This window comes from Cavenderia fasciculata (genome assembly GCF_000203815.1).
Source record: "Cavenderia fasciculata unplaced genomic scaffold Scf_EU5ZYIE02H8LDV-5, whole genome shotgun sequence".
Taxonomy (NCBI): Eukaryota; Evosea; class Eumycetozoa; order Acytosteliales; family Cavenderiaceae; genus Cavenderia; species Cavenderia fasciculata.
The window spans coordinates 1330826-1357232 of record NW_004457639.1 but is presented as its reverse complement, the minus strand read 5'-3'; the positions used below and the strand labels follow the sequence as shown (position 1 = coordinate 1357232).

Here is a 26407-nt window from a genome sequence, read left to right as displayed (position 1 = left end):
GATATATGATGATGATGATGATGATATTTGTTTATATTACTACTAAGACTAATGACTATGATGACGTACAACAACTTGCGCTAGATAGATGGTTGGTTGGTTGATTGTTTGGTTGATAGATTGTTAATTGTGTTTGGATAGGGAAGGACAGAGGAGGTGTGAGAGTGAGAGGTGTGTCCAAAAAAAAAAAAAAAAAACAACAAAAATCCAAAATAACATTCTTATAATCTCGCTGTGGGTTGCGTAGTTGGATTACTCTCCTCGGTGCGAGGCGCCAATACTATTATTATTATTGTTTAATATTAACAAACACAATGTTTTGTTAGTTGCAAAAGGAGGACTAGGACACAATAACCATCTTGACAATATATATATATGAATTTTAATAGAGTATTCAATGATATGATCCTACCTTGTATATAATATATTATTATTATTACTATTATTATTTACAAATATATATATCAATTCTTCTTCTTCTTCTTCTTCTTATTCTTAATGTATCTATCTTTAATGAATAGTTGATGATGTTAATGATTGATGATTTTGACTACTACTACTACGACTACAACTACTGCGAATAAGGCTGGAGGATGATATCATGTAATTATTAATTTTCAAGGTGGAATAATTTTCAAACAAAAATTTTGCACAAAAAATGTTTTTGATTTTGGATCGCAGATCTCCTAATATTATTATTATTGGGTATATTACCTGCAATGGTCAAAAATAGAATCTTTAAGATTTCTATATAATATATTATAATATATATTATACTATGTATACCAATGGTATATACTAGTTGGTATAGTCAACTTTAAACAATATTATGAACCATGTTGGTTGGTGATCACCAATATAATATATATTACTTTGAACCCAAAAAAAAATAATCAACCCATAGAATTCCATCCATCATCTATTTGGATTGGATCTCAAAGATCATACATAATATTGGGAATTTTGGCCTTAAATATATTGTAAATTCTCTATCGTCATTCTATTTATTTCCTCCTTTTGGGTTTGTGTATATTTTTATAAATTATAGGTGTTGGTTTGGGTTGGTTTGGTTTAATTGTATATGATGAGATGGGAGGGAGGTGTAGAGGAGGAAGAAGACCATAGGATTTATAGGGCCTATAATTAATCTAATAGTAAATTGGTTACTGACATCTTATTTTCCGATTGTTGTGGTGGTTGTTGTTGTCCTGGTTGTTGTTGTTGAGGTTGTCCTGGATGTCCTTGTTGTTGTTGTTGTTGTTGTTGTTGGTTTGTAGTCAAAAAAATGGGAGGAGATGAAGATGATAGTGAACTTTTGGAATATTGTTGTTGTTGTTGTTGTTGTTGTCCTGGTTGTTGTTGATTGGTACTATAATGAAACGGTACAGATCCAGATGATTGTGTTGCTCTTTGGTTATGGTGTTGTTCAAATTCAAATCTATTATTAGTATTTTCGGGTTGTTGTTGTTGTTGTTGATGATGATGTTGATGTTGTTGTTGTTGATGATGATGAATATTATTATTTTGATTATTATTACTATTACTATTATTATTTTGATTATTATTATTTGGGGTTGGGGAATCAGTTAATTTTACATTATTTAACAATAACTGTATCGATGGTAGTCGTCCAGTTGAAGATGATAGATCACTATCTCCTCTTTCCAATCTATTGCTACTATCTCTGCTATTGTCTCTGTCTCTACTATTATTGGTGTATATATTATGATGCTGTTCATTTTCAAATGGAGAGGAAGAGATACGATTGGTGGTGATTTTCTTATCATGTATATGGTATGACGATGGTGCCGGTATATCCAGTGCCGAGTCATACGATGGCGATGGAGGTCGACGCAACGAATTACTACTACTACTATTACTGTTGCATATATTACCCGATGACGACGACGACGAAGAGGAGTTGTTGGATGGATGGTGATAATGGAGTGGTGAAGGTATAGGTGGAGTTGGTGTATAATGTTGTTGTTGTTGATAGTGTATATGGGATGGATGTAATGGAGGTTGTTGATGGTGTCCGGGTCCACCAGACATGGTGGTGTTGGTGTTGGCGGTGGTATTGGAAGGTGTCGAATAATAGGATGATTCATGGATTGGAGAGAGGGGTCGTTCGGGTGAATAAGGAGTACGATTAGGAAGATTTGGTAATGATACACGACGTTGTTGTAATCTATTGTATGCGCCAGGTGGAGGTGGTGCATGATGATCATCTTCATAAGATGGTATAGAATAATGGTGCTGATGGTGATAGTTGTTATTATTATTGTTGTGTTGTTGATGATGATGATGATGAGGATTGCCATAATGAATACCACCACTACCATTTTCTCCATGGTGACCCATTTGTTGATCATGTTGCTGTTGTTGTTGTTGTTGTTGATGATGTTGTTGAGGTTGAGGTCTAGAATATTGATGGAATTTGTAGGATGTTGATGGATCCTCACCTCCACCTCCCAGTGAATGCTTTCTTAGATGTGTTATACCACTACTTCCAGTCGAGTATTGTGATTGGTATTGTAGTGGTAGTGGCAAGTCATCAAATGATGATCGGATACCATCATCTGCTCCACCTCTTTTGTTAATTGTCGTGAATGCAGACGACGATGATCCAGGTGGGAATGGAGGATGTGATGTTGGTGATCCATTGTTGTTGTTCAAATGTCCAGATGATCTTAGTGGAGGTGATCTACTCATATATTGTTGTTGTTGAGGTTGTTGAGGTTGTTGAATGAATGCTTGTTGTTGTTGTTGTTGAGGAATGGTTTGAGGTTGTTGAGGTTGAGGTTGTTGTTGAGGCAGAGGATTTACAGGTTTTGGACTTGAAGCAGCCGGAACTACACCTTTGGTGTTTGTCTTTTTAGTGTCTAGCTTCCAATGTATCATGTAGTTTTTGTAGTTTCGCTGCACCATGAGACCAGGCTCAGAGTTTCTTCTGCGGCGTCTACCGCTCGTATTAAAGTCGGTTGGGTTCTGCGCTTTGAATTTCCATGTTTGCTCTTTGCTGCTGTCCTTTCCATCCTTGGGAGGAGGTGCTTGAATCGAAGACGACGATGAAGACAATGATGATGACGATGGGGTCGATGGTTGATCACCAATAATTTCAATATCTTCACTTATTGATGGTTGTGTTGGTAGTTGTTGCGGTTGTTGTTGATTACTCATTCTTTGTCATCCCCTATCTATCTATCTATCTATTTGAGTTGAGGAGGAGGAGGAGGAATAATAAATAAATATATATTGGTTTGGTTGGTTGGTTGGTTGGTTGGTTTGATATATAATACAATGATAGTAATCTATCTACAAAAATATAACTTGAATGATGATCTAGAAGCTCTTAGTGTCTGACTTTTAATAATAATATAATAATAACATCTGTCTTGTATCTATCTATCTGTATATCTGTCTGTCTATCTTAATTGATTGGTTGAGAGAGATCTATCTTGTTTCGATTGGTATATATATCCGACAATAATAATAATAATAATTATTAGAATCTGGTTGCTGCTGCTACTATTGTTATTTTTGTTGTTGAGTGGTAGATGGATGAGAAGGTTTGAACCCTCAAAAAAAAACAAAAAAACAAATATATTTTCAATTGCTAAATTTGGGCAAAAAGGCAGACACACCTACTACTATAACTTTTGAAGTTGCTCTCTTTCTTTCTTTCTTTCTTTAGTTATCTCCAAAGCAATATAATATAAATATAATATTACACTATCGATTATTCTATACAAGTTGCAACTAACCAACTATCTAACTACTTTCTTCTTCGAGAATCTTACTATGAACGAATGAATGATAAAGAGGAACAAACAAACAAACTAACAATATTTTCTAACACAACGCAAACAAAAGTCGGTCTCGACAACAAACAAACAGAACTAGTTTTGGTTATTGGGGGTCGTGAAGGGAATGGGATCTAACTAACACTCACCACAAGTTATAATGGATTCGGCTAGGGCTAGTGATAATAATAATATTTTAAAGAGGGGAATTCAACCTCAAGATGTGGGTGCGATCATTGGCTGTTGGTCTGGTGTTTCCTCATTCACTATTTTTGGAAGCAAAACAAATTTCAAGATTATTTTCACGGTTTACAAACAAATAGGCCAACAAATATCCCACACGACATGCCGTTGACCAATCCCTGAAGTTGAATCATTGAAGCAAAACCATTCCTTGGACAAACAAAATTTTATCTCTAGTCTAAATTCGGTCATGGATTCTTTAGTCAATTTCACATAATACAAATTATCGTGACGATAATTTCTCAAAAGTGGCGCCAAATTTTCTCAAATATAAATAATACAAGACAAGACATTGATTGTTTAGGAGGATAAATATACAAATGTGGATTTTAATTTATTTTGAGTTTAGTTACCACCACGTAATCTTAATACGAGATGGAGAGTTGATTCCTTTTGAATGTTATAGTCGGACAAAGTTCTTCCGTCTTCTAATTGCTTTCCAGCAAAGATAAGACGTTGTTGATCAGGTGGAATACCTTCCTTGTCTTGAATCTTGGCCTTGACATTCTCGATAGTGTCGGATCCTTCAACTTCAAGAGTGATGGTCTTACCGGTTAATGTCTTTACAAAGATTTGCATACCACCACGGAGACGAAGGACGAGATGGAGAGTTGATTCCTTTTGAATGTTATAGTCGGACAAAGTTCTTCCGTCTTCTAATTGTTTACCGGCAAAAATGAGACGTTGTTGATCAGGTGGAATACCTTCCTTGTCTTGAATCTTGGCCTTTACGTTTTCAATGGTATCGGATCCTTCCACTTCCAAAGTGATAGTTTTACCAGTGAGGGTCTTGACGAAAATTTGCATACCACCACGGAGACGGAGGACGAGATGGAGAGTTGATTCCTTTTGGATGTTATAATCGGAAAGAGTACGTCCGTCTTCTAATTGTTTACCTGCAAAGATTAATCTTTGTTGATCAGGTGGAATACCTTCCTTGTCTTGGATCTTGGCCTTGACATTTTCGATAGTGTCGGATCCTTCGACTTCGAGGGTGATTGTCTTGCCAGTGAGGGTCTTGACAAAGATTTGCATACCACCACGGAGACGGAGGACCAAGTGAAGGGTTGACTCCTTTTGAATGTTATAGTCGGATAAAGTGCGACCGTCTTCTAATTGCTTTCCAGCAAAGATAAGACGTTGTTGATCAGGTGGGATACCTTCCTTGTCTTGAATCTTAGCCTTTACATTTTCAATGGTATCAGATCCTTCAACCTCCAAGGTGATGGTCTTACCAGTAAGAGTTTTTACAAAAATTTGCATGTTTTAATAATTATTGAAATATAGGTGAATAGAATAAAATAGGAGGATAAATAATAATTAATTAGATAGATAGATAATAGTTAATTATGTTGATTAACTTTGTTTGAGTGATTTTAATGGTGTCTTTAAGTGGGTTAAATAGCTTTGCATAAATTGCACTTGAGAATTTTTCGAGGAAGCTTTTTTGAGTAATTATTATTATTGGGCTGTGTCAGCTCAAATCTTCACGATCAACATCTATCTTCTTTTTTCGATAATAATCGAGAATAGAATCATCTCATCTGTTGTTGAGTACTAACAGAGAATCAGAAGAGATTTCAAAGATTAATATTCATTGCAACTTTTATTATTGTTGTTTATCAATGAGATTTATTATTCAACTTTTAATTAAATTAATTAACAAATATTTGTTTGGATATTTTATCTCTTCTTTTTTTTTTAATTAATTATTAATGAGGTGGAGTGAGTTTGGGTGTGAATCGATTCGAACTCTTTTTTTAATGATATTCGAGAGGAAGAGAGAGAGGTCAAAGAGAAAGAAAGAAGAGAGACAACTCTCTTAATGTGTTTTAATAATATAGGTTGATTGAGAAGAAGAAGAAAGAAGAAAGTATGATAAAAATAGAAAGAACAAGAGAGAATTAAAAATACAACAACAACAATAACAATGGATTATTATAATACACTGCTCTTTGATGATACTTTTAAACAACTGTATACACCAAACATAGTATCGATCATTTTAACTTTGATATCAACTATAATAATAATCGATCATTTGAGACGTCAAAAACAACTACAACAACAACAACTACAACAAAAGTGTAATAATAATAATAATAATCCTACTCCTCCACAAATAACAACAACAACAACAACAACAAATAATAATACATGTAATTGTTGTTCATCAAGGTGTAAAAAGAATAATAATAGTAATAATAAAGAAACGACATTGGATAGTTTTGGAGATGAATCATTTGATAACTGCGTTACACCAACATCGTCGTCGTCGTCGTCGTCACTTCAATATAAATATCAAAATGGAGCAACCATGACAACGACACCCAACCATCACCAATACCTCAATGCATCGACAACCCAAATGAAACAACATCCCTCGCCACCCTCCAACTCATCCTCTCCGCAACCATACTCTCAACAATCTTCCTCTTTCTTGTCACCATTAAACTATATCACTGGTTCAAGTAAATGTGAATCTTTGGAAGACGATGACAATAATAACAATCAACAAGATATTAATAATAACAATAATCAACAAGATAAAGAAGAAGAAGAAGAAGAAGAAAAAGAGGATAAAGGAAACCAACCAACATCATCAATACCTCCATCACTTGGTGTATCTACAGACTCTAATAATATATTTGGTGGAGGAGGAGGAGGAGGACAAGATCTTAGTAAAAAGAAGAAAAAGATGGGCGATAAAAGTAAAAAGAATCAATCTTATTTTGTGTCTACTTATTACTCAAAATATGAAGTACCCAAAGAAACATCATTCACAGTTGAACCTGTCGAGGAACAAGAAAATGATGAATCTGAATCGGTTCAATTTGATACACCACCACAAAAGAATCCAACATCATCAATCGAATTTGAAGAATTGGATATATCTAAACAACCACCAACAACAACAACAACAACGGCAACATCAAAAACGATTAAATTAATTCAACCTACCAATCCTTCAAACATGACACAAGCACCTTTATATCTCCCCAATTTATTGTATAGTAGTGTTGGTAATGCAATCACAGAATCTCCATCTTCCATAAGATCTTTGGAAAGTCTAAGTTTATCATCTTCAACTAGTAAATCAATTACAAAAAGAAAAAAAACTTGCATATTACCTCAAATTGTATGAATGAAACAAATAGAAAAAGAAATAGATATATAATGTATTAATATTTAATTTTCTTTAGTTACATTTAAAATGGAAAACATCAATTAAAAAAGTATTGGTAATACATAAATTTCATGATATGGAAGTGTTGAGAGCAGCCAAAGAGGTAGGAGCCTATTTGAATGAATTGGGAATACAGACAGTTTGTGAATCTGAACAGATTTGTGAATGTCCGACTGCTAGATCGCTAGAAGAGATTAGTGATCCTTTTGTAATTGATTTTATCGTGTCGTTGGGTGGAGACGGTACCATCCTTCACACATCCTCACTCTTCAAGACATACATGCCTCCCATCATATCATTCAACATGGGTTCACTTGGTTTCCTTACAACTTTCGAGCCAGACAATTGGAAAGAACACATAAAGAATGTTATTGATGGTAAATGTTTTGTATCTTATAGATTAAGATTAGCTTGTACAGTTGTTTCAAAAAATGAAAGTAATAGTAAGTATAGATAAAAAATAGAAATAGAAAATACAAATAGAAAGAAAATAGAATAATACTTAATTACTTTTGTTTTTGATTTATTTTTTTTAGCATATCAAGTATTAAATGAAGTTTCAATTGATAGGGGTAATAATCCATATCTTTCACATTTGGAGTGTTTGTGTGATGACAAACCAATTACGGTGGTACAGGCCGATGGATTGATCATTGCAACTTCGACGGGATCGACTGCCTACTCTTTGTCTGCGGGTGGATCGCTCGTTCATCCGGCTATTCCAGCCATGCTCATCACACCCATCTGTCCACACACACTCTCTTTTAGACCGGTCCTACTACCTTCGACGTCGACACTTATCATTCGAGTTCCCGAGACTTCCAGGTGCTCTGCATGGGCATCGTTTGATGGTAAGAATAGACATGAAATCAAACAGGGTGACTATGTGGTCATTAGCACTAGCAAATGGGCGGTACCCGTCATCTGCAAGACCGACGAGAATGGAGAATGGTTTGAAAAACTGGCAAACAATCTAAATTGGAATACTAGAACCATCCAAAAATCTTTCCAATCCTCTTCTCCACCAACCTTTTCAACTACAAATACTAGTTTATTACCTTCTCCTTCTTTATAATATAATAATGAGAGAATAAATTAAAATTATTATTATTAATAGGCACGGAACAAAAAAGACAACTTAATTAAATCCAAAACAACAACAACAATTATATTAAATATTATTATTATTATTTTGATTTATTGATTAACTTTTGGAATAAGGAAATCAGAAACGATTGGAGCGTCAACTCTAACAGCATCTAATAAACCTTTGAATTCAATATGTAATGGATGATCAGCATATACTGGTAAATCAGATGGATCTCTTAATAATACTCTATATCCATAGTTGTAACCTATAACAACAAACAATCAAAAAAAGGTCAGAGAGACAAGTCTACTTTTAATATATGTATGTTTGAGTGTGTATCACTGTATACATACCACCACCTCTTGTAATTTCAATATTCTTTCCAAAGTTAATAGCCAATACACCTGGAATAGTAGATTTCATTTGTTCAATCTTGTTGACTAAACCATTGTTTTCTTGTTCGCTCATTTCATTCTTTAACTTCATGAATAAGATATGTTCTAAAGAGTGTGACATGTTTGTATTGTTATTATTATTGTTATTGTTATTACTACTAAATGATGATTTGTGATAAAAAGATGTATTTGATTTCAATAATAAAGTTGATCTACGAATTGCTAAAGATATCATCTATGATTAAGAATGAATGAATTTGAAATGCACCTCTTTTAGGGAGGCAATTTAAAAAAAACATTCAAAACATTCTTAAATCAAAAGATTCTTTTAAAGAATTAATAGTCATTCTTATTTGTTTGGTTCTTAAGAAAGAATTCTTTTGACTCATAATACTACTATAGTATGAACAATATGAGTGGTATGACAATCAATTCTTGCAACCAGGAAATTTCCTGAGAGATTAAAGAGTTGTTCTTATTATTCTTATTATTCTTATTATTCTTTTTGTTTCTTTTTCTTTGTTATTTAAATAATGATTTATTTGATAAACCAATCTTTGCACGTTCAACGTTTCTAGCCAATTTATCTTTGTCTTTGGAAGCTTCTTCCCAAAGTTGTTGTTGTTTGGTGATGATTTCGTTGGTTAGTTGTTTTTGTAGAGAGTCGTAGGTGGCCACCGATAGAGGGTCTTTGGCAGCCTGTGAATTAGGGTCTATAAAAGGTACAGCTGTAAGCAATCCCTTTTGTGTTGCTTCCAATGACAACTCTCTTAATAATAATTGAATCTCTCCTTTGATTGTATATACACGATTAATTAATTCAATTGCCGTTAATTGTTGATTCATATTCATATTATTTATATTCATTTGTTGTTGTTGTTGTTGATCTAAATGATCAAGTGATACTTGTTGTTGTTGTTGTTGTTGTAATTGTTGTAATTGAGATTTATGATTCGTTGCAAGAGAGTGTAATTCAGAGTTTAGACCAATTAGTTTATCGACCTTTTCCTCCAATGATAGAGGTTGTTGTTGTTGTTGCTGTTGTTGTTGTTGTTGTAGTTGTTGAGGTGTAGCTGTCATGATGAGAGCTGGTGGAGGTGATCCAAAGAATGGTGATATTACATTATTATTATTATTATTATTGTGTCCTCCTTGTCCTTGCACACCTTGTCCTTGTTGAGGAGGTGATCCTAAATGCGTATTTGTATTTGTATTTGATGCTACATATTGTGCCATTATATCTATAGATATCTCTCTCTTGCTTGAGATGAATATAACGATCGAATCGAACCAAGTGAGCTTGAAGTAGGAATGAAAGATCAGACTTTAACAAATTAAATTAAATTAAAATTTCCCAAACAAACAAGCACTTCAAGAGCTCTCACAAGTTTGTTTTTTATTATTCAGCTATCCTCGTATTTTGAATATGAATAGTAGAAGTACAAATATGAATAGTATTACTACTTCTACTATTACTTCTACATCTACTACTACAACTACATTTCTAACAATATTTAGAATCAATCTGATAAGATATAGGATATTTCAATGTTTTGAAACATTACCATTTGGTAACACGAGAGAACATAGGTATAGAAAAGGAAGCGATTTCATTGAAAGAGCAGCATTTAAACGGTATGCACTTCCATGGGACTTTGTCAAACATTATTTAGATACACTGTTATCAAGAGCAACTGCTGACAGTTACCTAATGACCTATTGTGCACACAAGAATGCGACAGTGTCAACACTCTTACATCTCTTGGACTGGATACAACCATACCTCGAACAGTTACCATCAACTGACATGATGGAATGTAAAATGATAGATGCAGCAGCTAAGGGTGGCCAGAAACAGCATCTTGATATAGTCAAAATGCTTCACAATCGATACACTCATCTACCTTTTATTTGCACAACCGATGCTATCGCCAATGCATCATTAAACGGTGATATTGAAATGGTACAATTTCTATTGACCAATAGAACAGAAGGTTTCAAAGAAGATGCAGTTGTCAATGCAGCATCATTGGGTCATATTCCACTATTAAAACTATTTTATCAATATAGTCCTCATCTTGTTGCAAGTATAAATGTATCGTATGCAGCTTGTAAAAGTGGTAGTGTCGAGACTGTCAAATACATTGATCAATTTAGACATTTAATCGATTACAACGATGAAACAAACAATATTCATAATGTAACTACCATGGAATTCCAAGTTGCAACAAATTATGGTAGATTAAAAGTAATAGAGTATCTTCATGAAAATAGAACCGAGACACTTGATGAGAATGGTATTCATCTCATGGAACATGCTTGTTATAGTAGAAATTTAGATATAGTAAAGTTTCTTCATTATAACAGAACTGAAGGGGCAACTGACAAGGCTATTAATTTGGTAAGTCAAAAATAGATAATATTAATATATATCTATAATAATAATAATAATCAAATATATTATATTATATTCTTTATTTATTTGTCATATTACAGGCAATAGGAAATGGAGATCTTGAAATTGTACAATTTCTTTTTACCAATCGAGCCGAAATCAATGTTGCACAGGCACTGGAAAAATCGTTACCTCATATTGAGGTTTTCAAGTTTCTTTACGCCCATACACCCTACCACAACGCAACATTGGTATTAACAGAAGCAATTCTCTATTTTAACCAATCAGCCATTGAATTTATGTTATGCAATTTTGATCAAAACAGAATACAAATTGTCGAAAGACATTGGGACTTATTAAAATGCAGAGATGGTGGTAGATGGGATCGCATCAAACAACTTTACCTACATCATAAAAATAAACAACTATAAACAACTATTAATAAATAAGTTGATGTATTATTATTATTATAACACAGTTTGGGTAGCTCCTCCTCTCCACCAATGATTCTCTCTCCCTTTTTTTTTTAAACATACTTGGGAGTTTTCTTCACACCCACACAGCCATTTCATTCTATAAAACAGATAGATTATCAGATATTATAAATAAAGAGAAGGGATAAAGAAAGAGATTGGGACAACATAATAGACCCACCCTAAAGATCTAATAATGGATGGTAAATAGAATTGATTAGATCTAATCTTTTTTGAAAAAGACAAATTAAAGTACTTTAATTGATTGATTTAAATTTAGCTTTGGCAGATGCATCTCAAGATGATATCGAACAGTCTCTGTATGTCAACCAACAACAACAACAAGATGAATCTAATAGATATCATGTTATTACTATTGGACAACAGGTAGTTAGGAAAACAAAGAGATCCCCATCATCATTGGTATCATCGACATTTGACAAGACAACTCAACCAAAAACAATATTATCAGTTCTAAAGTATGCACATTTACTTCAGTATATGTACTTGTACTATACGGAGCAATATGATAATCCATACTTTTTAGTTTTGTTTGTGTCTACCATTGTCGATATGTTTGTAGCACATACTCTACATGGAATGATATTCGAGTCGGTCTATTCATTGTTGGTCATTACTGTCTATTATTACAACGCTGCCATTATGCAAGTGACTCCTATCTTTAGACTGGCCATCTTTTTCGCATCGTTGCATTCAATTCGAGTAATCTATCTAGACTTGTTAATGGAACAGAATGACATTATCACCGAACGAGTTGATGCCCCAACCCTACACATTGACGAAGAACAAATAATAATCGCACCCAATAACAATTATAATATTAGGTATGACAACAATATTATTAATATTAATAGTATTAATGATAACCAATCATTTGAATTATTAATGGGACCACAATACGAGCATATAGAATAATAACAAACCAACCGAACCTATACCTCCAACCAATACCAAAACATTACCAATTTTAAAGAGAGATAGATAGAAATGTATATATTCTATTCTATTCTAATCTATCATCCATATAAATATATATATATCCTGTACAGTCATTCTCCAATAATAATAATAATGAAACCAACCATTCTCCTTCTTTTTTTTTTTTTGTTAAACATACAATAAATATTATATAATAATAATAATAATATAATGTATTAATTTTACTTGTTACAACAAGATATCTATAATAGTCAAAGTAACGCATCAACGTCACACAACTGATATCTTGTCTAATTAATTTTTGCGCAAAAAGATATATAAATAATAATAATAACTTAATAATAATAATAATAATTAATTATTATTGTGATTGAAAATTGTCATTCAGCTGTTTGTACATTGTAGAGAGGAAAGGAATTAAATTGAATTAATATATTGTACAAATTACTAATTTTACAAGTCCAAAGGAAAGTGTCTGGTCTTGTGGACCAGAGTCATAAATATTTTTAAAATATATACTTACAAAAATGGGTCGTGGGGGAGGAGGGTAGGTAGAAAGAGAACGTGGTAGATTAGATTGATGGATGACGATAATTGTTGGTTTACTTCTTGGTGACAGCCTTTTTGGATGGAGTAGATTTGACTGGGGTAGTTGATTTGGTTGGGGCTGGGGCGGCAACGGTCTTCTTGGCTGGGGTTGATTTGACTGGGGTAGTTGATTTGGTTGGGGCTGGAGCAGCAGCTGGGGTGGCAGCAGCGGCAACGGTCTTCTTGGCTGGGGTAGCAGTCTTGGCTGGTGTAGATTCGACTGGAGCAGCAGCAGCAACGGTCTTCTTTGGTGTGGCAGCCTTGGTGGCTGGTGTAGATTTGACTGGAGTTGGAGCTGGAGCAGCAGCTGGGGCTGGGGTGGCAGCAACAGTCTTCTTGGCTGGGGCGGCAGTCTTGGTAGCAGCAGCTGGAGCAGCTACAACTGGAGCAGCGGCCTTGGTGGCTGGGGCAGCAGCAGTCTTGGTGGTAGCAGCAGCAGTCTTGGTAGTAGCAGCCTTAGTGGTAGCTGGAACAACAACAACAACTGGAGCGACGACAGCAGCAACCTTTGGTACTCTCTTTGATCTCTTTCTTCTTCTTAATTTTTTACCTTCTTCCTTTGGAGCGGTTGTTTTGATTGGAACCTTTTTGGTGGTTTCAGCGACGACTGGTGCAGCAGTCTTTTTGACTTCAGTCTTCTTGGCTGGTGCAACTGGAGCGGCAGCAGCAACAACCTTCTTGGTGGTTTCAGCGACAACTGGTGCAGCAGTCTTCTTGACTTCAGTCTTCTTGGCTGGTGCAGCAGCTGGAGCAACAACCTTCTTAACTTCAACAGTCTTCTTTGGTTCGACGACTGGTGTCTTCTTGACTTCAACAGTCTTTGTTACTTTAGCAGCAACAGGTGCAGTCTTTTTTGGTACAGCCATATCTATCTATCTATATATCTAATCTATTATTCTAATTACAACAACAACAATTGACTCCTCAGATATCGATTCGGTTTGTAGCTACACAATAAAAACGAAGGAAAAAACGAGAGAAAAAAAAAATTAATAAACAAATCAAATTTGGGGTCAGTTGTGAAGTACCAACATGTTAATACAACTGACCAACACCACAAACACACATAGTAGTATATCTGTTTCCATCATTTCTGTTGATACAATGGTGAGTCAAGTGGAGGTAGTTTGTGGTGTGGACAAGTGGTGACCATCATCCCCATCCCTCTTCACCTCACACTCACTACACAGTATACCACCATACGATATGATCATATGGTTGGTTGTAGTTTAAACACACATACAACAACAGCACCAACAAATCTTACATTTATGATAGTTAAGAATATCATTATTATTAAATGTATATGTTATGTATCTTTTCGATGTGATATATTATTTTATGCAATCTATCAATATTACTACTATATTTAAATTAACAATATAATAATAATAATATGACTACACATGTCATTATAGATGCAGAATACCTTCGTAGAAACAAGGTAACACATGCAGAGGTTATAAGTGGACTAAGTCCAAACATACGTAGTTTAAAGTTTGGAGATGATTTCAATCAAAATTTATGTACATTTATACTACCAACAACCAACTGTCATATGTATCTATTACCAATTATATCGTTGCCGGTTGGTTTGGTACGTCTAGAGTTTGGAGATTGCTTCAATTCAAACTGTCCACAGGGGTCGCTGCCACCGTCACTCAAGGTACTTTGGTTTGGACGTGACTTTAATCAACCACTTGTCGGACTCCCAAAAACACTTGAACATCTCAAACTCGGTGACAACTATGACCGACCGCTAAATGGGTTGCCAGAAGGACTCCTCAAACTAGAGGTCGGATCAAAGTGTGAAATAGCCAAACTACCAAGACTACTCACCTCGTTAATTGTCAATGGTGTAGCAACCGACCAATACTTTTTAAATCGTCTTAAAATGTTTTCAAATTTTAAACTCGGTCAAGGTGATACTAGAATAGTTGGTATTAAATGTCAGTCTCTTCCAATAATACTCAATAACAACAACAATCAACAAGAAGGACAACAAGATGGACAACAAGAAAGACAAAGACAAGGACAAGGAATTAAAATTAAGAATGAAACACCTCTTAAACTTAAAATGTTTATTTCTTTCAACAATAACAACAATAACAATAATAATAATAATAATAACAATAATGAAGAAGAATCATCTAAAACCAAAACACTTTTACTTAAATTATATAATGGACATTCATTCACAATTTCAAATGAAAAGATTGAAAGAAATATGACAATATTTGTGTTGATGCAAAACCAACAATTTCTAATCGTCGATACTTTTGAATTTCCAGATGGATTGGCAGACAATACACTATTAGTTATTTCACTCCAACTACGACATTTATCAATCACTCATAAAAACCATCAACATTCACTCAAACTTTTACAACATCCACTTGCATCCAACAACAATAACAATAACAACAATAATACTACCTGCTCCACCAAGTTTTTTGGAACAAAAAAGTATTATCAACTTTGTAAATATCAACTAGACTCCATTTTATTAATATCTCAAGAGAATCCAAACTTTGTAAGTATCAATAATAATAATATAATATTTATTTATTTTCTAATTATTTATTTCCAACTTAGTATATTTTTAAAAAAGTAAATTCAAATTGTGAATTTTTTAAATTAGATAGAGGACAAAAGGAAATGACCAAGTTTATAATCAACGATAAAAGATTTAAATATATTGATCAACATCAATACAACCATGACCCATTTATCTATTTACAAACTAAACCATCATACAATGAAAAGGATTTAAATGATTTTTATTTAAATTGGTAACTATATTCAAAAATTAATTCATTCTAATATAGTTGGTTTTTAGTTATTAACCAACTATATTTATATTTATTTATATATTTAGGAATTTCCAACTATCATTTAATTTAGAATCTGTTCTAAATCAACCATTATCAGTTAATATTGTAGAGTTGACATTAACGGGTGATCTTTCAAAATTACAGACATCAAGTTTACCACGTACAGTTGAACATTTACAATTAATGGGAAACTTTAACAAACCCATTGATACGATGCCACCACAACTTAAATCATTAATCCTTGGTAATTCATTTAATAGTGAGATTAATGAAGGTGCGTTACCAAGTGGATTGAAAACATTGGTTCTACCACCCACCTATAAAAAGAATCTGTCAAAGATCAAGCATCTAGAAAGGCTCCAACATATCACCTATTTTAATGAAATTTTATTGGATCAGCTGCCAGTCAATCTTAAATCCATCACCACTCATTCACTCGGTGGTGACTCTTTACAAGAGTTTTCTCAAAGATTAACTGTTTATATTGGAACAAAGGGAACTTCCGAACCTATCAATCAAGGTATTCCATTTAACATTAATTTAGGAATGGTTCAATTAATGATTGGTAATAATTATTATGGTGATGGTGAAATTAAAGTGTAAGTAAGAAACAAAATGTAAATTTAGATAATATTAATATATTAATATATAATATAATTAATATTGTAATATATATTTTACTTTTAAAAAGAAATCAACTTGGATCAAATGAAGTTTTAATTTGGACATCAAATTGTAATAGATTTACAATTGAATTAAAATTGAGATGGATTGGTTTGGTATCATTTATTCAACATTCAAAAGAACCTCATCTCTACTTTCAAATTGACAAACTTGCATTTGAACAACAATATTTAAATGTTTTAAATGATATAAAGAATCATTTGTTGACAATCGAATCTACTACTACCAGTAGTATAAAAGATAATATGCACCACCATCATCATCAAAAAAAAGAATTTATTGGTAATGTTCATCAAGTTTTTGATAATGATCAATATTTGGAAATTAGATTTATACCAAAATTAAAAGATTCCTTATTAAATAGTAAGCAAGATAAAATAGTATTACAATATACCCAAACATTTTTATTTATTATTTCTATTTAGATTGTTTAGTTAGAAATCAAGTAATGGTACTTCAAATTGATTCACAAATAAGTGAATTATTTCAAAGGCTACCATTTAAATCTATATTTTTAAAATATGCAATATTGCCACATCGAATCACCTTTCCAGGTGATTTGCAAATATTAACATTTGGAAATAATTTTAATCGACCTATTTTAAAGGATTTCTTTCCTAGTCATTTAAAGTCACTAGAGTTGGGTGATCAGTATAACCATCCCATCGTATTAGATAGATTACCAAGTTCACTGACTACCTTGAAAATTGGTGGTCATGACTTTAGTCATTATCTTGTGAACCAACATTTTAAAGATATGCTTCTTACTGCTAGTCAAGAAGATGAAGTTGCAATGTATCCACAACTTCAACTTTGTCAAGAAGGACATTTAAATCATTACACAATTGCTAGATTAAAATGTCATAAACAACAACCTAAACAACCTAAACAACAACATTCTTCTATTCTTCTTATTGACCAATTAGAATGTAGAATGATTAATAGAACACCATTGGATTTAATGATTATAATTAGATATGATGATAATAATATTATGGATACTGCAGTAGATAGTAATATTTTATTCAATCTAAGAAGCAATGAATCTTGTTCAGTTGGAATTGGTAGTTGGAGGAAATCAATCAAAATTATCATTTTAAAATTCAATAATAATTTTAAAATCATTTATTCTCATACCTTTAGTGTTGATAATCTTGTATCTCATGATATAGTAATTGATTTACAAGATTATATCATTATTGGAAGATCTATTATCGACAACCATCATCCTCCTCACCCAATTACAATCCCTCTCTCTGCCATTACATCATCCACTTTTCAAGAATCAGTGATAGATTGTGATCCACAAAATAATCTTTGTATTCTATATAATTATTCTGAAAGTAATTCATTAGTAATATCTAAAGATTCTTCAAATTTGGTAAATATAAATATATATATATAGACCATTGATTATGTTAACTCTATTATTGTTTTTAGTTTATTTTTAAACAAATGATACCATCAGATACTTATTTAGATGGTGGATTGTATAGAATTACAAATGAAGCAAGAGCACTCATTAAATTAAAAGGGGATGGTCGGTTTGTCCAACATGTTTGTGATGTATGTGATTCGGACAAAGATCATATATCCCTTTTAACACAATATAATTATAATGGTACATTATTGGATTATCTAAACTTGTATGTATCAATAAAATATTCATCACACAAATAATAATTATAATATTAACAATTTAGTTTAAGTAATAAAATAACAGAAGAAATGATATGGTCGTTTATATCACAATTATTAGAGATGGTATATGTATTGGATGAAAATGAAATGGTACATTCAAATATAACGCTTGAAAATATATTTATTGGTGATAATGGACAATTGGTGCTTGGTAATTTTAGTGGTTGTGATCACCTTGGTGCTGGTGGAATATTCCATTCACTGCTGTTGTTTAAAAATAGAGATATTGAAGGCATTGGAATTGCAATGACAGACCTTTTAACAAGACAAAAGAATATTGTAGTATCACAAGAACTAGTAGATTTTATCAAAGAGTTGAGAGCACCACTTGGCCTGACTCTACACAAGATACTGGCACACAGACAAATGTGGGGATTGTTTGTTTACACATTTAGATTTAATCATCCCATCACACATAGAATCCCACCAATCTTGAAATATCTAGAGATAACAGGTGAATTCAATCACCCAATCGCACCAGACACTCTACCAACAAGTCTAGAAACACTCAAACTATTTGGAAAGTTTAATCAACCAATCCAGGTAAACATCCTACCAAAGGGATTAAAACAACTAGAATTTGGACCACAATACACTCAATCAATCATAGTCGATGCTTTACCAACAGAACTCAGTTTACTTAAAATCGAAAACAAAGATATTATTGATTATGCCTATATTTTCAAACAATTGGTTGAATTTAAAGTCATCTCTTCTAATCAGCCATTACAAGAAGCAACGTGCCCTGATCAATTTATATTTTCAAAGGTTTCTTGGAGAATTGATCAAAATGAAGAAATGAATGTCAATTCTTCTTCTTCTTCTGGATCGTTTAGAATTATAAATCAAACACCTCTTAGATTGGTATTTGTGGTGTACAAGGAAAAGGAAAATCAAATCATCACATTGGAGAGTAAACAATGTTCTTGTCCAATTGATTTTGAACAAGCACCAGACCAATGCGTTCTTGTTCTCAAACTCAGTCACAACCATAAAATATTTCAATGTATCAACTTTAAGCAATCAGGAGATCTAGTCGTTGAAATACAGGATTATTTTAGTATTACAGCTGATCCATCATCAACTTTTAAATTTTCATCAACCTTTCCAGACAGTCGACAAAAGGTTGGTAAAAAGAATGGTCCTCATCGTAAAGTAACTGTAAATGAAAAGAAATATTATCGTTTACATCTTTACTCTAATACTCAAAATGTTGTCAATTTAGTTGTTTCAGAATCTACTTCTTTATGGGTAATTAAAAAAACATAACAAACAAAATATTATTTAATTTAAAATGTAATTAATCTAATCTAATCTATCCATTTATTTAGTACGTTTTAAAAGAAATAGATTTTACAAAATACTCAAAGAAACAAGAAAAAAGAATTGATTATGAAATTAGAGCATTGGCATTGTTTCAAGGATCAGATAGATTTTGCAAGATGGTAGATCATCAAATATATAAAAGAAAGTCTTTTATATTGTTTGATTTTTTTGAAAATGGTGATTTGGAATCATTTTATCAATCTATTATTCACAAGTAAGTGATAGATAATATATCCCATTGTTTTTATATTTTCTTTAATTAAGTAATTATTTATTATTTTAGAAACAAGATAGAGAATATACAAAATTATATATCAGAAGAGAAAATATGGTCATATTTATCTGAATTATTAGAAATAACACAGTATATGGGAGTAAATGGAGTATTACATTTGGATATTAAACCAAAAAACATTTTACTTTGTTCCAATGGTCAATTGGTTCTGTGTGATTTGGGTCATTGTATCTTTCTTGAAGAATTTAAAAAAGAAAGAGAACTGGAACTAGAAAAACAAGAACAAGAACAAGAATCAGCACCAGATGAAAGTCAAAGTGTAACAATTACTAAAACAGCATCTCGTGGAACTGATGGACGTATGGCTCAGGTATAGTGTCTCAGAAAAAAAAAAGAAATTCATTAAAGTACTTAATTTATTATTTATTATTAGGAACAAGTTGAAGGAAACTATGACAAACCTTGTGATATTTATCAAATTGGGACAACTGCTCTTCAATTAGTATCTTGGTAAATTTAATTTAAATTAAATTTTCTTTTTTTTTTAAAATTAAAATACTTACAATTATATACTTTACTTTTGTTTTTTTATAGTCATCCAAATGATGTTAAAAATAGAGAATTATTTAAAACTCAAAAGATTATAAATATAAGTGAAGAAAGATATTCGAAATCGGTTATAGAATTTATACGTGGTTTATTAAAAGAGTCGCCTCATGATAGGTTATCTTTAAACAATCACTTTAAACATATGATGGATCAACAAATGAATGCTCAACAAGAACATTATCAACAACACACATTCTCTTATTTTATCAACATTTCAATCAAGGAACCCATCACTGAAAATTTCACTGAAATCATATTGGGAACCTCATTTAATCAAATCATCAAACCAGGCACCCTACCTATAGGTCTATTGAAATTAAAGTTGTTGGGTAATTATAATCAACCAATCCTTGAAAATGTTCTCCCACCCAAACTTAAATATCTCGAACTAGGTCAAGGACCCATTGGAGGGATATATTTTTGAAAAAATAAAGAGGTATCAAAATGTTGTTGGTTTGATCCCTCCAATGGGTCCTTCCATTTTATTGGTAAATGATTTATATTTTGATCAAGGTATTTTTATTTTGTAAGTAAAAAACAAATAATATAACAATTATATATTTACTTAATTAATTATTTAATTATTTTTTTAGTAATGAAAAAGATGGTAATATAATTTGGAGAAATGAAGAAAATAATTTAAAATTAATATTAAATGCAAGAGATAATAGTATAAGAGTGGTTTCATTTATTCAATACACCAACTACCCTCATCTATTTTGTCAAGTTGACAAAAAAATGTTTGAAAACAACGATCAGATCAACTCTCTTGGATTCCAAGACCCTTTGAAAAAGATACCAAAATCTCATCATCTTAATATTTTAATGAGTACCTATGAATCTGATAATATTCATCAAACATTTAATGATGGTCAATATCTAAATATTAGATTCATTCCTTTAAAATCCGTAAGTAAACTAAAAATATTTATTCATTAATTAATTATTTAAATTAATTTTATTTCTTTTTTTTTTAGGATTCAGTTAAATTAAATTTATCATTTGCAAATTGGAATAGTTTACAAAATACTAATAATAATAATACATAATTAATTTTCTTTTTTATTATTATTATTTCAAGATTTACCAATGATTTGGAGGAAAAGGAGGTAAATAAATAATATTATTATTTAAATTTGGGAATGGAGATGGATTTGTTTTTGAATAATGTAATTGTTTGATTGAAGCCAAAGTAGTTTGACAATTTGGTAAAAGACATATTTTTTTGATTGTTGGTGGAATGATGCCTGGTAGGATTGGTCGATTAAAACAAAGTCCAAATTCTATTTGTTGTAAATTCTTTGGTAGTATTGTTTTGTCTGAGAATTCTTGATAGCTAGAATAACCATCAAAACAGATATGAGTACATGATAGTGGTAGACCACTCAAATCTGGATGTTTGGGATCTCGATCTAGCAATTGAGGAATATAACGACGAAATACTAAATATTTTAGATTTGGTACAATATCTTTAAAGTTTGGTCCAATAGGAGGTGAAGGTTTTGGTGTAGTTGTAAATATGCCAAGAACTCTCTTGGGAGTTGGTTTTTTTTCTTGTTCCTTTTTCACTTGCACCTCCTCTTCCTCTGAGTATCCACCTAAATCCAAATGAGTCAATGATTTTGGTAAAAAGGCAAGACTGTCAAATCTTTGGTAGAGACCAAATTTGATATGAGTGACAGTGTTGGGTAACCAATTGGGAACGTATTTACATGTACCCAACGTATCACCAAACTCTATATGTGTTACACTCACTGGGATGAGTAAAAAAGATTCAGTGTTGATCTTTAGGTGGGTGACTGATTCTGGGATCAAGTAGTCTAGAGTCTTGTTTTCAAATTTGCCGCACAACTCGAGGTGTCTAACAGAGAGGGGGATGGTGGGCATTGGAGAACCCAAATTTGGCCAAGTGAAGCTGAGGGTTTCCACTGACGAGGGGATAAAGTCTACCGGCATTGAATGCCCACCACTAGCAACCGATCCAGGTTCGAGCTTTAATTTCTTGACCGATGGTGGAATAGTGCTAGAAATGAATCGAACCTGTGCATCAATGGCCAATGTTTTGATTGATTTGGGGAGAATCATGTCATAACCATATTTGGATGATTGGAATGTAAAGGTTTCCAAGGCCGGTGGAAGAACATCCTTTGTTAGAGGATGATTGTATAGATACAATGAAAGGTGACGCAGTGATAGAGGGAGTGCGTGTTCTTGAATAGGTTTGCTACCCGCCGAAATACGGTCCATCTGTAGGATGAGTGTTTCTAGTGTCGATGGAAGTATACCAACCTCTAGAGTGTTTATGATGCCTCCTGAAATATCGAGATAAGTCAGATTGGGTGGTAAATGCCCTTCTGCGACGGTTCCATAGAACTGTCTTAGTGTAAGCGACAGTATGGTGGGATAGATCGATGTGAATGAAAACGACGATGCATTGTCCAAATAGAGTGTTGTCAAATTACTAATACTACGAGGAATAAACGATAGACATCGATTGATATCGTTGCTAAAGAATATTGCATGTGTTGAATGTTCAATGATTGATTTGGGTAGTATCCCAGTCTGTTGAGCAATCTCTTTACCCGTAACCACCAATTCTTTGAATCTACATGGTAGTTGGTGTACTCTATTCTCTTGATTGTATCTTTGTAATGCTCTAATCGGTGCCGTCGGGAATGTAATCCTACTTCTCCATTTATAATTTGCTTTACATGTTGTAGTAAATGAAATCAAATCTTTTGTACTCATAAACTCTAAATATGGTATCATTACATCTATTACCATTAAATTATTAACTATATATATATATATATAAAGTAAAAAGTAAAAGAAAAAGAATTAAATCACAAGTACAAGCAACAAATAGAATGACTACCTTTACTTACAAACATTATTTGTTGTTGCTGTTGTTTTTGTTGATTCCATCATCTTTCTTTATTTCTTTTATTTAAAAATACACTATATATACATTTATTTATTTATTTATTTATTTATTTATTTATTTATTTATTTATTTATTTATTTATACAATTATTACTACAGATATTAATAATGAATGATGGTCCATCACAACGGACACTTTAGTTTTTTAGTGGATTTTATTTGGAATTATTATTATGATGAAATAAAATGTAATAACTGAGCCACAGATTGATTTAAATCGACCAAGTATGGTTTAAAACTATTATTAATATCTTTTAGTTGTTTGTATCTTGTATTACTATTACTATTACTATTACTATTTGAATCAAATGATTTGACGACAAACATATCCTCTCTAATTGGTAAATGTAATCTTGATAGTATCTTCATTGAGAGAAAACTATTCTCCAACATGTCTGCTAAATGTTCATTGGCTCTTATACCTCCTTGTGTATATCCATAACTAATCAATACCATTGGTTTCTGTTTAATCTCTGCGTATAAATAATCGATTGCGTTGAGTAATACGGGAACTGGGCCTCGATTATATTCAGCAGTAAGTATAATATATGCATCATAGCTTGACATTAATTTACTAAAGATACAAAAGATAGAATTAATTAATTAATAACAATACATTTTTGTTACTATATATTGTTTCACCATACCTCCACTTGAGAGCATTCTCTGAAGATAATTGACCGTTTAATTCTGCAGGTGATAGAGATTCATCGTAAAAGGGTAGGTTGATATCCAACAAATCGATCAATTCTACTTTGCTTGATGAGCTATTGGTGTATTGTTTGAGTATTGGTTCAATGTGTGATTGTTCAATCACCCATTGAGCAACATCTTTTCCTATTCTACCTTTTCTAGTACTACCAATAACAACTCCAATCGATTTACTACTACTCTTTACTCCTGCTGCTCCTACTTGTTTTCTATGTTTATTTGATTGAATTAGTATTGACCCATTGTTGTTGTCTACGTTACTACCACTACTACTAGATGTAATATTTGTAATGAATGATATAACTACTATCGAAAATAATACCAATATACAATTAAATAATACTTTGTTGCTTGTCATCTTTTAAATTAAAGTATATCTACTAAAAAAGGATTGTGAAACATCTTCATCGTTGCAATCAACAAGGTTTGGATTTTTCTTAAACCGTTGTGTTATGTGGGGTCGAAGATAAATATCATTGAAAGGTTGATTGGCTAATATTAAGACTTTGATAACATTACAAGTAGATATTATTTGTTTGCTAGTTTAGAACTAGAAAGATGTTTATAGAAGATTTGTAAGTAGTTGTTGTCATTGCAAAGATTGTGGAAAGTGTTCAAACCAAACGAGTAGAATTTGATTGGATTGGATTGGATTGGTTGGGATGTGGTCGAAGGTCATATGAGGGGATACGCCCCAAAGTCGTTAAACGATGGTTTTGTGCGCTGCTACTCGCATCTTACACAATCAGATTGTGATTACGAAAGATTTTCAACTCGGCTCTCTTTTAATGGAAACAATCGTTTCTTTAATTAATGAAATCGAGTAAATCTCATACACAAAGATTGTCTCTGCATATGAATAAACGAGTAAAAATACATAATCGAAAAAAAAGTAACAAAAGATAATTTGTTTTTCTCTCAACCAGACGATCTTAAATATCTATCCTTCACGAACCACAATGACAAAAAATCGGTGGCCCATTGGTTATGCCCCCACAACAAGCGAAGAGGGTGGCTGATTCCAAAGAAGCGACAATGGGGCGCGATTTTCATCCTATCATTTTTTTGGTTGTTTCTCCTGTTTCGGGGTAAGGGTTATTAATTCGTAACAAAGAAGATGACCAGCTCAGCAAAGGAAGGTGTTGTGGTGTTGGGGGTGTTGTGTCTTATTAAAGCAAAGGGTGCACAGGAGGAGGAGGGGTAGACTTCCTCGGATTCATCCACCATTTTGATTAATGATTGATCAATCATCATCGTCATTGATTCAACATCACGAGAAGACAGAATGAAAGAGAGAGAGTTAGAACAAGATATTTAGTCAACTGCAACCTCAAAACGACCTCAACCCCTTTGTTTAATCATCATCATCATTTCTTTTTACTTACTTACCTCTTCTACTACTTAGCTACATATAATATATATAATATCATTGTATCTCTCTGTCTATCTATCTCTTTCTCGAAGTTACCAAGTTGCAGTTTCGATCGTAATAGCATATCGTCATCATACCTTTTCAAGTCATAGAGACATTTACACTTAATATAATTACACGGTCACACACATTTTTTATACATGTTTCGACCTTAGGCAATTCATACTACCTCACTCACTACATCACCCCTATCGCATCGATTTCCTAGCCAACAACCTTCACGCTTCCATTCTCAAACTTTCTAAAAGTCGAAGTTGACAACCACATTACCCCTCTCGTCAGTAAATTTTGTTCCAAGTCATCAGACGTAAGTAGTAGTACAGCGATCGCACTCCCACCGGCATATATATCAAATTAAATATTGGTGGTGGGTGGTGATGGTGAAAGGGAGGGGTACATAATGATACCAACCATCCATCCATTCATTCATTTTTTAAATCTATTAAATCAATCAAACTTTGTTACTAACTAACCCTTTGCAATCAATTTATTTTTTAAAAAATATATATATTATAATTCTCTCCTCTTCTCTCTCTCCACTATTTGCATTTTTCGTGATTGTTGTTGTTGTCATTTTACACATTTATTTATTATTATTTATAACAATTCATTCATTCATTCATTCATTCATTCATTCATTATACATTTCCCATACTCACAAAATAACAGTCAAGTCAGTTTTAACAAAAAAAAAGAAAGAAAAGAAAGAAAAGAAAGACTGGTTTTCAAATCACACACAAGACAGGATTTTTCATTTTCCCCACAAACCTACCCATTATCTACAAAACTATTTGTTTG

General features: G+C 32.5%; 11 protein-coding genes across 11 annotated transcripts; 4 read left to right on the top strand and 7 right to left on the bottom strand.

Moving 5' to 3' along the window:
* Window positions 1-510: 510 nt before the first annotated feature.
* Window positions 511-603, bottom strand: DFA_10378 (uncharacterized protein; the record flags this gene model as incomplete). Its single annotated transcript, XM_004354226.1, has 1 exon — window positions 511-603. One exon carries the CDS (start codon window positions 601-603, stop codon window positions 511-513), a length of 93 nt encoding a protein of 30 aa, XP_004354278.1.
* A 540-nt stretch (window positions 604-1143) lies between these two features.
* Window positions 1144-3180, bottom strand: DFA_10377 (uncharacterized protein; the record flags this gene model as incomplete). Its single annotated transcript, XM_004354225.1, has 1 exon — window positions 1144-3180. The coding sequence occupies one exon, from the start codon at window positions 3178-3180 to the stop codon at window positions 1144-1146; it is 2037 nt and encodes a 678-aa protein (XP_004354277.1).
* Window positions 3181-3534: 354 nt separating this feature from the next.
* On the bottom strand, window positions 3535-5309 carry ubqJ (ubiquitin; the record flags this gene model as incomplete). The annotated part of the gene is made up of 3 exons (XM_004354224.1): window positions 3535-3578; window positions 4121-4309; window positions 4400-5309. The coding sequence occupies 3 exons, from the start codon at window positions 5307-5309 to the stop codon at window positions 3535-3537; spliced, it is 1143 nt and encodes a 380-aa protein (XP_004354276.1).
* A 667-nt stretch (window positions 5310-5976) lies between these two features.
* Window positions 5977-8308, top strand: DFA_10375 (NAD+ kinase family protein; the record flags this gene model as incomplete). The annotated part of the gene is made up of 3 exons (XM_004354223.1): window positions 5977-7185; window positions 7250-7676; window positions 7770-8308. The coding sequence occupies 3 exons, from the start codon at window positions 5977-5979 to the stop codon at window positions 8306-8308; spliced, it is 2175 nt and encodes a 724-aa protein (XP_004354275.1).
* A 122-nt stretch (window positions 8309-8430) lies between these two features.
* Window positions 8431-9954, bottom strand: DFA_10374 (uncharacterized protein; the record flags this gene model as incomplete). The annotated part of the gene is made up of 3 exons (XM_004354222.1): window positions 8431-8588; window positions 8677-8940; window positions 9270-9954. 3 exons carry the CDS (start codon window positions 9952-9954, stop codon window positions 8431-8433), a joined length of 1107 nt encoding a protein of 368 aa, XP_004354274.1.
* A 190-nt stretch (window positions 9955-10144) lies between these two features.
* DFA_10373 (uncharacterized protein) lies at window positions 10145-11544 on the top strand (the record flags this gene model as incomplete). Its single annotated transcript, XM_004354221.1, has 2 exons — window positions 10145-11119; window positions 11215-11544. The coding sequence occupies 2 exons, from the start codon at window positions 10145-10147 to the stop codon at window positions 11542-11544; spliced, it is 1305 nt and encodes a 434-aa protein (XP_004354273.1).
* A 238-nt stretch (window positions 11545-11782) lies between these two features.
* On the top strand, window positions 11783-12522 carry DFA_10372 (uncharacterized protein; the record flags this gene model as incomplete). The annotated part of the gene is made up of 3 exons (XM_004354220.1): window positions 11783-11789; window positions 11867-12431; window positions 12462-12522. 3 exons carry the CDS (start codon window positions 11783-11785, stop codon window positions 12520-12522), a joined length of 633 nt encoding a protein of 210 aa, XP_004354272.1.
* Window positions 12523-13148: 626 nt separating this feature from the next.
* On the bottom strand, window positions 13149-14000 carry DFA_10371 (uncharacterized protein; the record flags this gene model as incomplete). The annotated part of the gene is made up of 1 exon (XM_004354219.1): window positions 13149-14000. One exon carries the CDS (start codon window positions 13998-14000, stop codon window positions 13149-13151), a length of 852 nt encoding a protein of 283 aa, XP_004354271.1.
* Window positions 14001-14530: 530 nt separating this feature from the next.
* DFA_10370 (uncharacterized protein) lies at window positions 14531-21511 on the top strand (the record flags this gene model as incomplete). Its single annotated transcript, XM_004354218.1, has 14 exons — window positions 14531-15671; window positions 15776-15926; window positions 16013-16567; window positions 16660-17015; window positions 17078-18033; window positions 18093-18298; window positions 18356-19604; window positions 19685-19893; window positions 19963-20284; window positions 20348-20424; window positions 20509-20852; window positions 20958-20976; window positions 21117-21436; window positions 21501-21511. 14 exons carry the CDS (start codon window positions 14531-14533, stop codon window positions 21509-21511), a joined length of 5916 nt encoding a protein of 1971 aa, XP_004354270.1.
* Window positions 21512-21606: 95 nt separating this feature from the next.
* Window positions 21607-23451, bottom strand: DFA_10369 (Putative calmodulin-binding protein; the record flags this gene model as incomplete). Its single annotated transcript, XM_004354217.1, has 2 exons — window positions 21607-23318; window positions 23409-23451. 2 exons carry the CDS (start codon window positions 23449-23451, stop codon window positions 21607-21609), a joined length of 1755 nt encoding a protein of 584 aa, XP_004354269.1.
* Window positions 23452-23637: 186 nt separating this feature from the next.
* On the bottom strand, window positions 23638-24535 carry DFA_10368 (uncharacterized protein; the record flags this gene model as incomplete). The annotated part of the gene is made up of 3 exons (XM_004354216.1): window positions 23638-24040; window positions 24114-24483; window positions 24508-24535. The coding sequence occupies 3 exons, from the start codon at window positions 24533-24535 to the stop codon at window positions 23638-23640; spliced, it is 801 nt and encodes a 266-aa protein (XP_004354268.1).
* Window positions 24536-26407: the final 1872 nt, after the last annotated feature.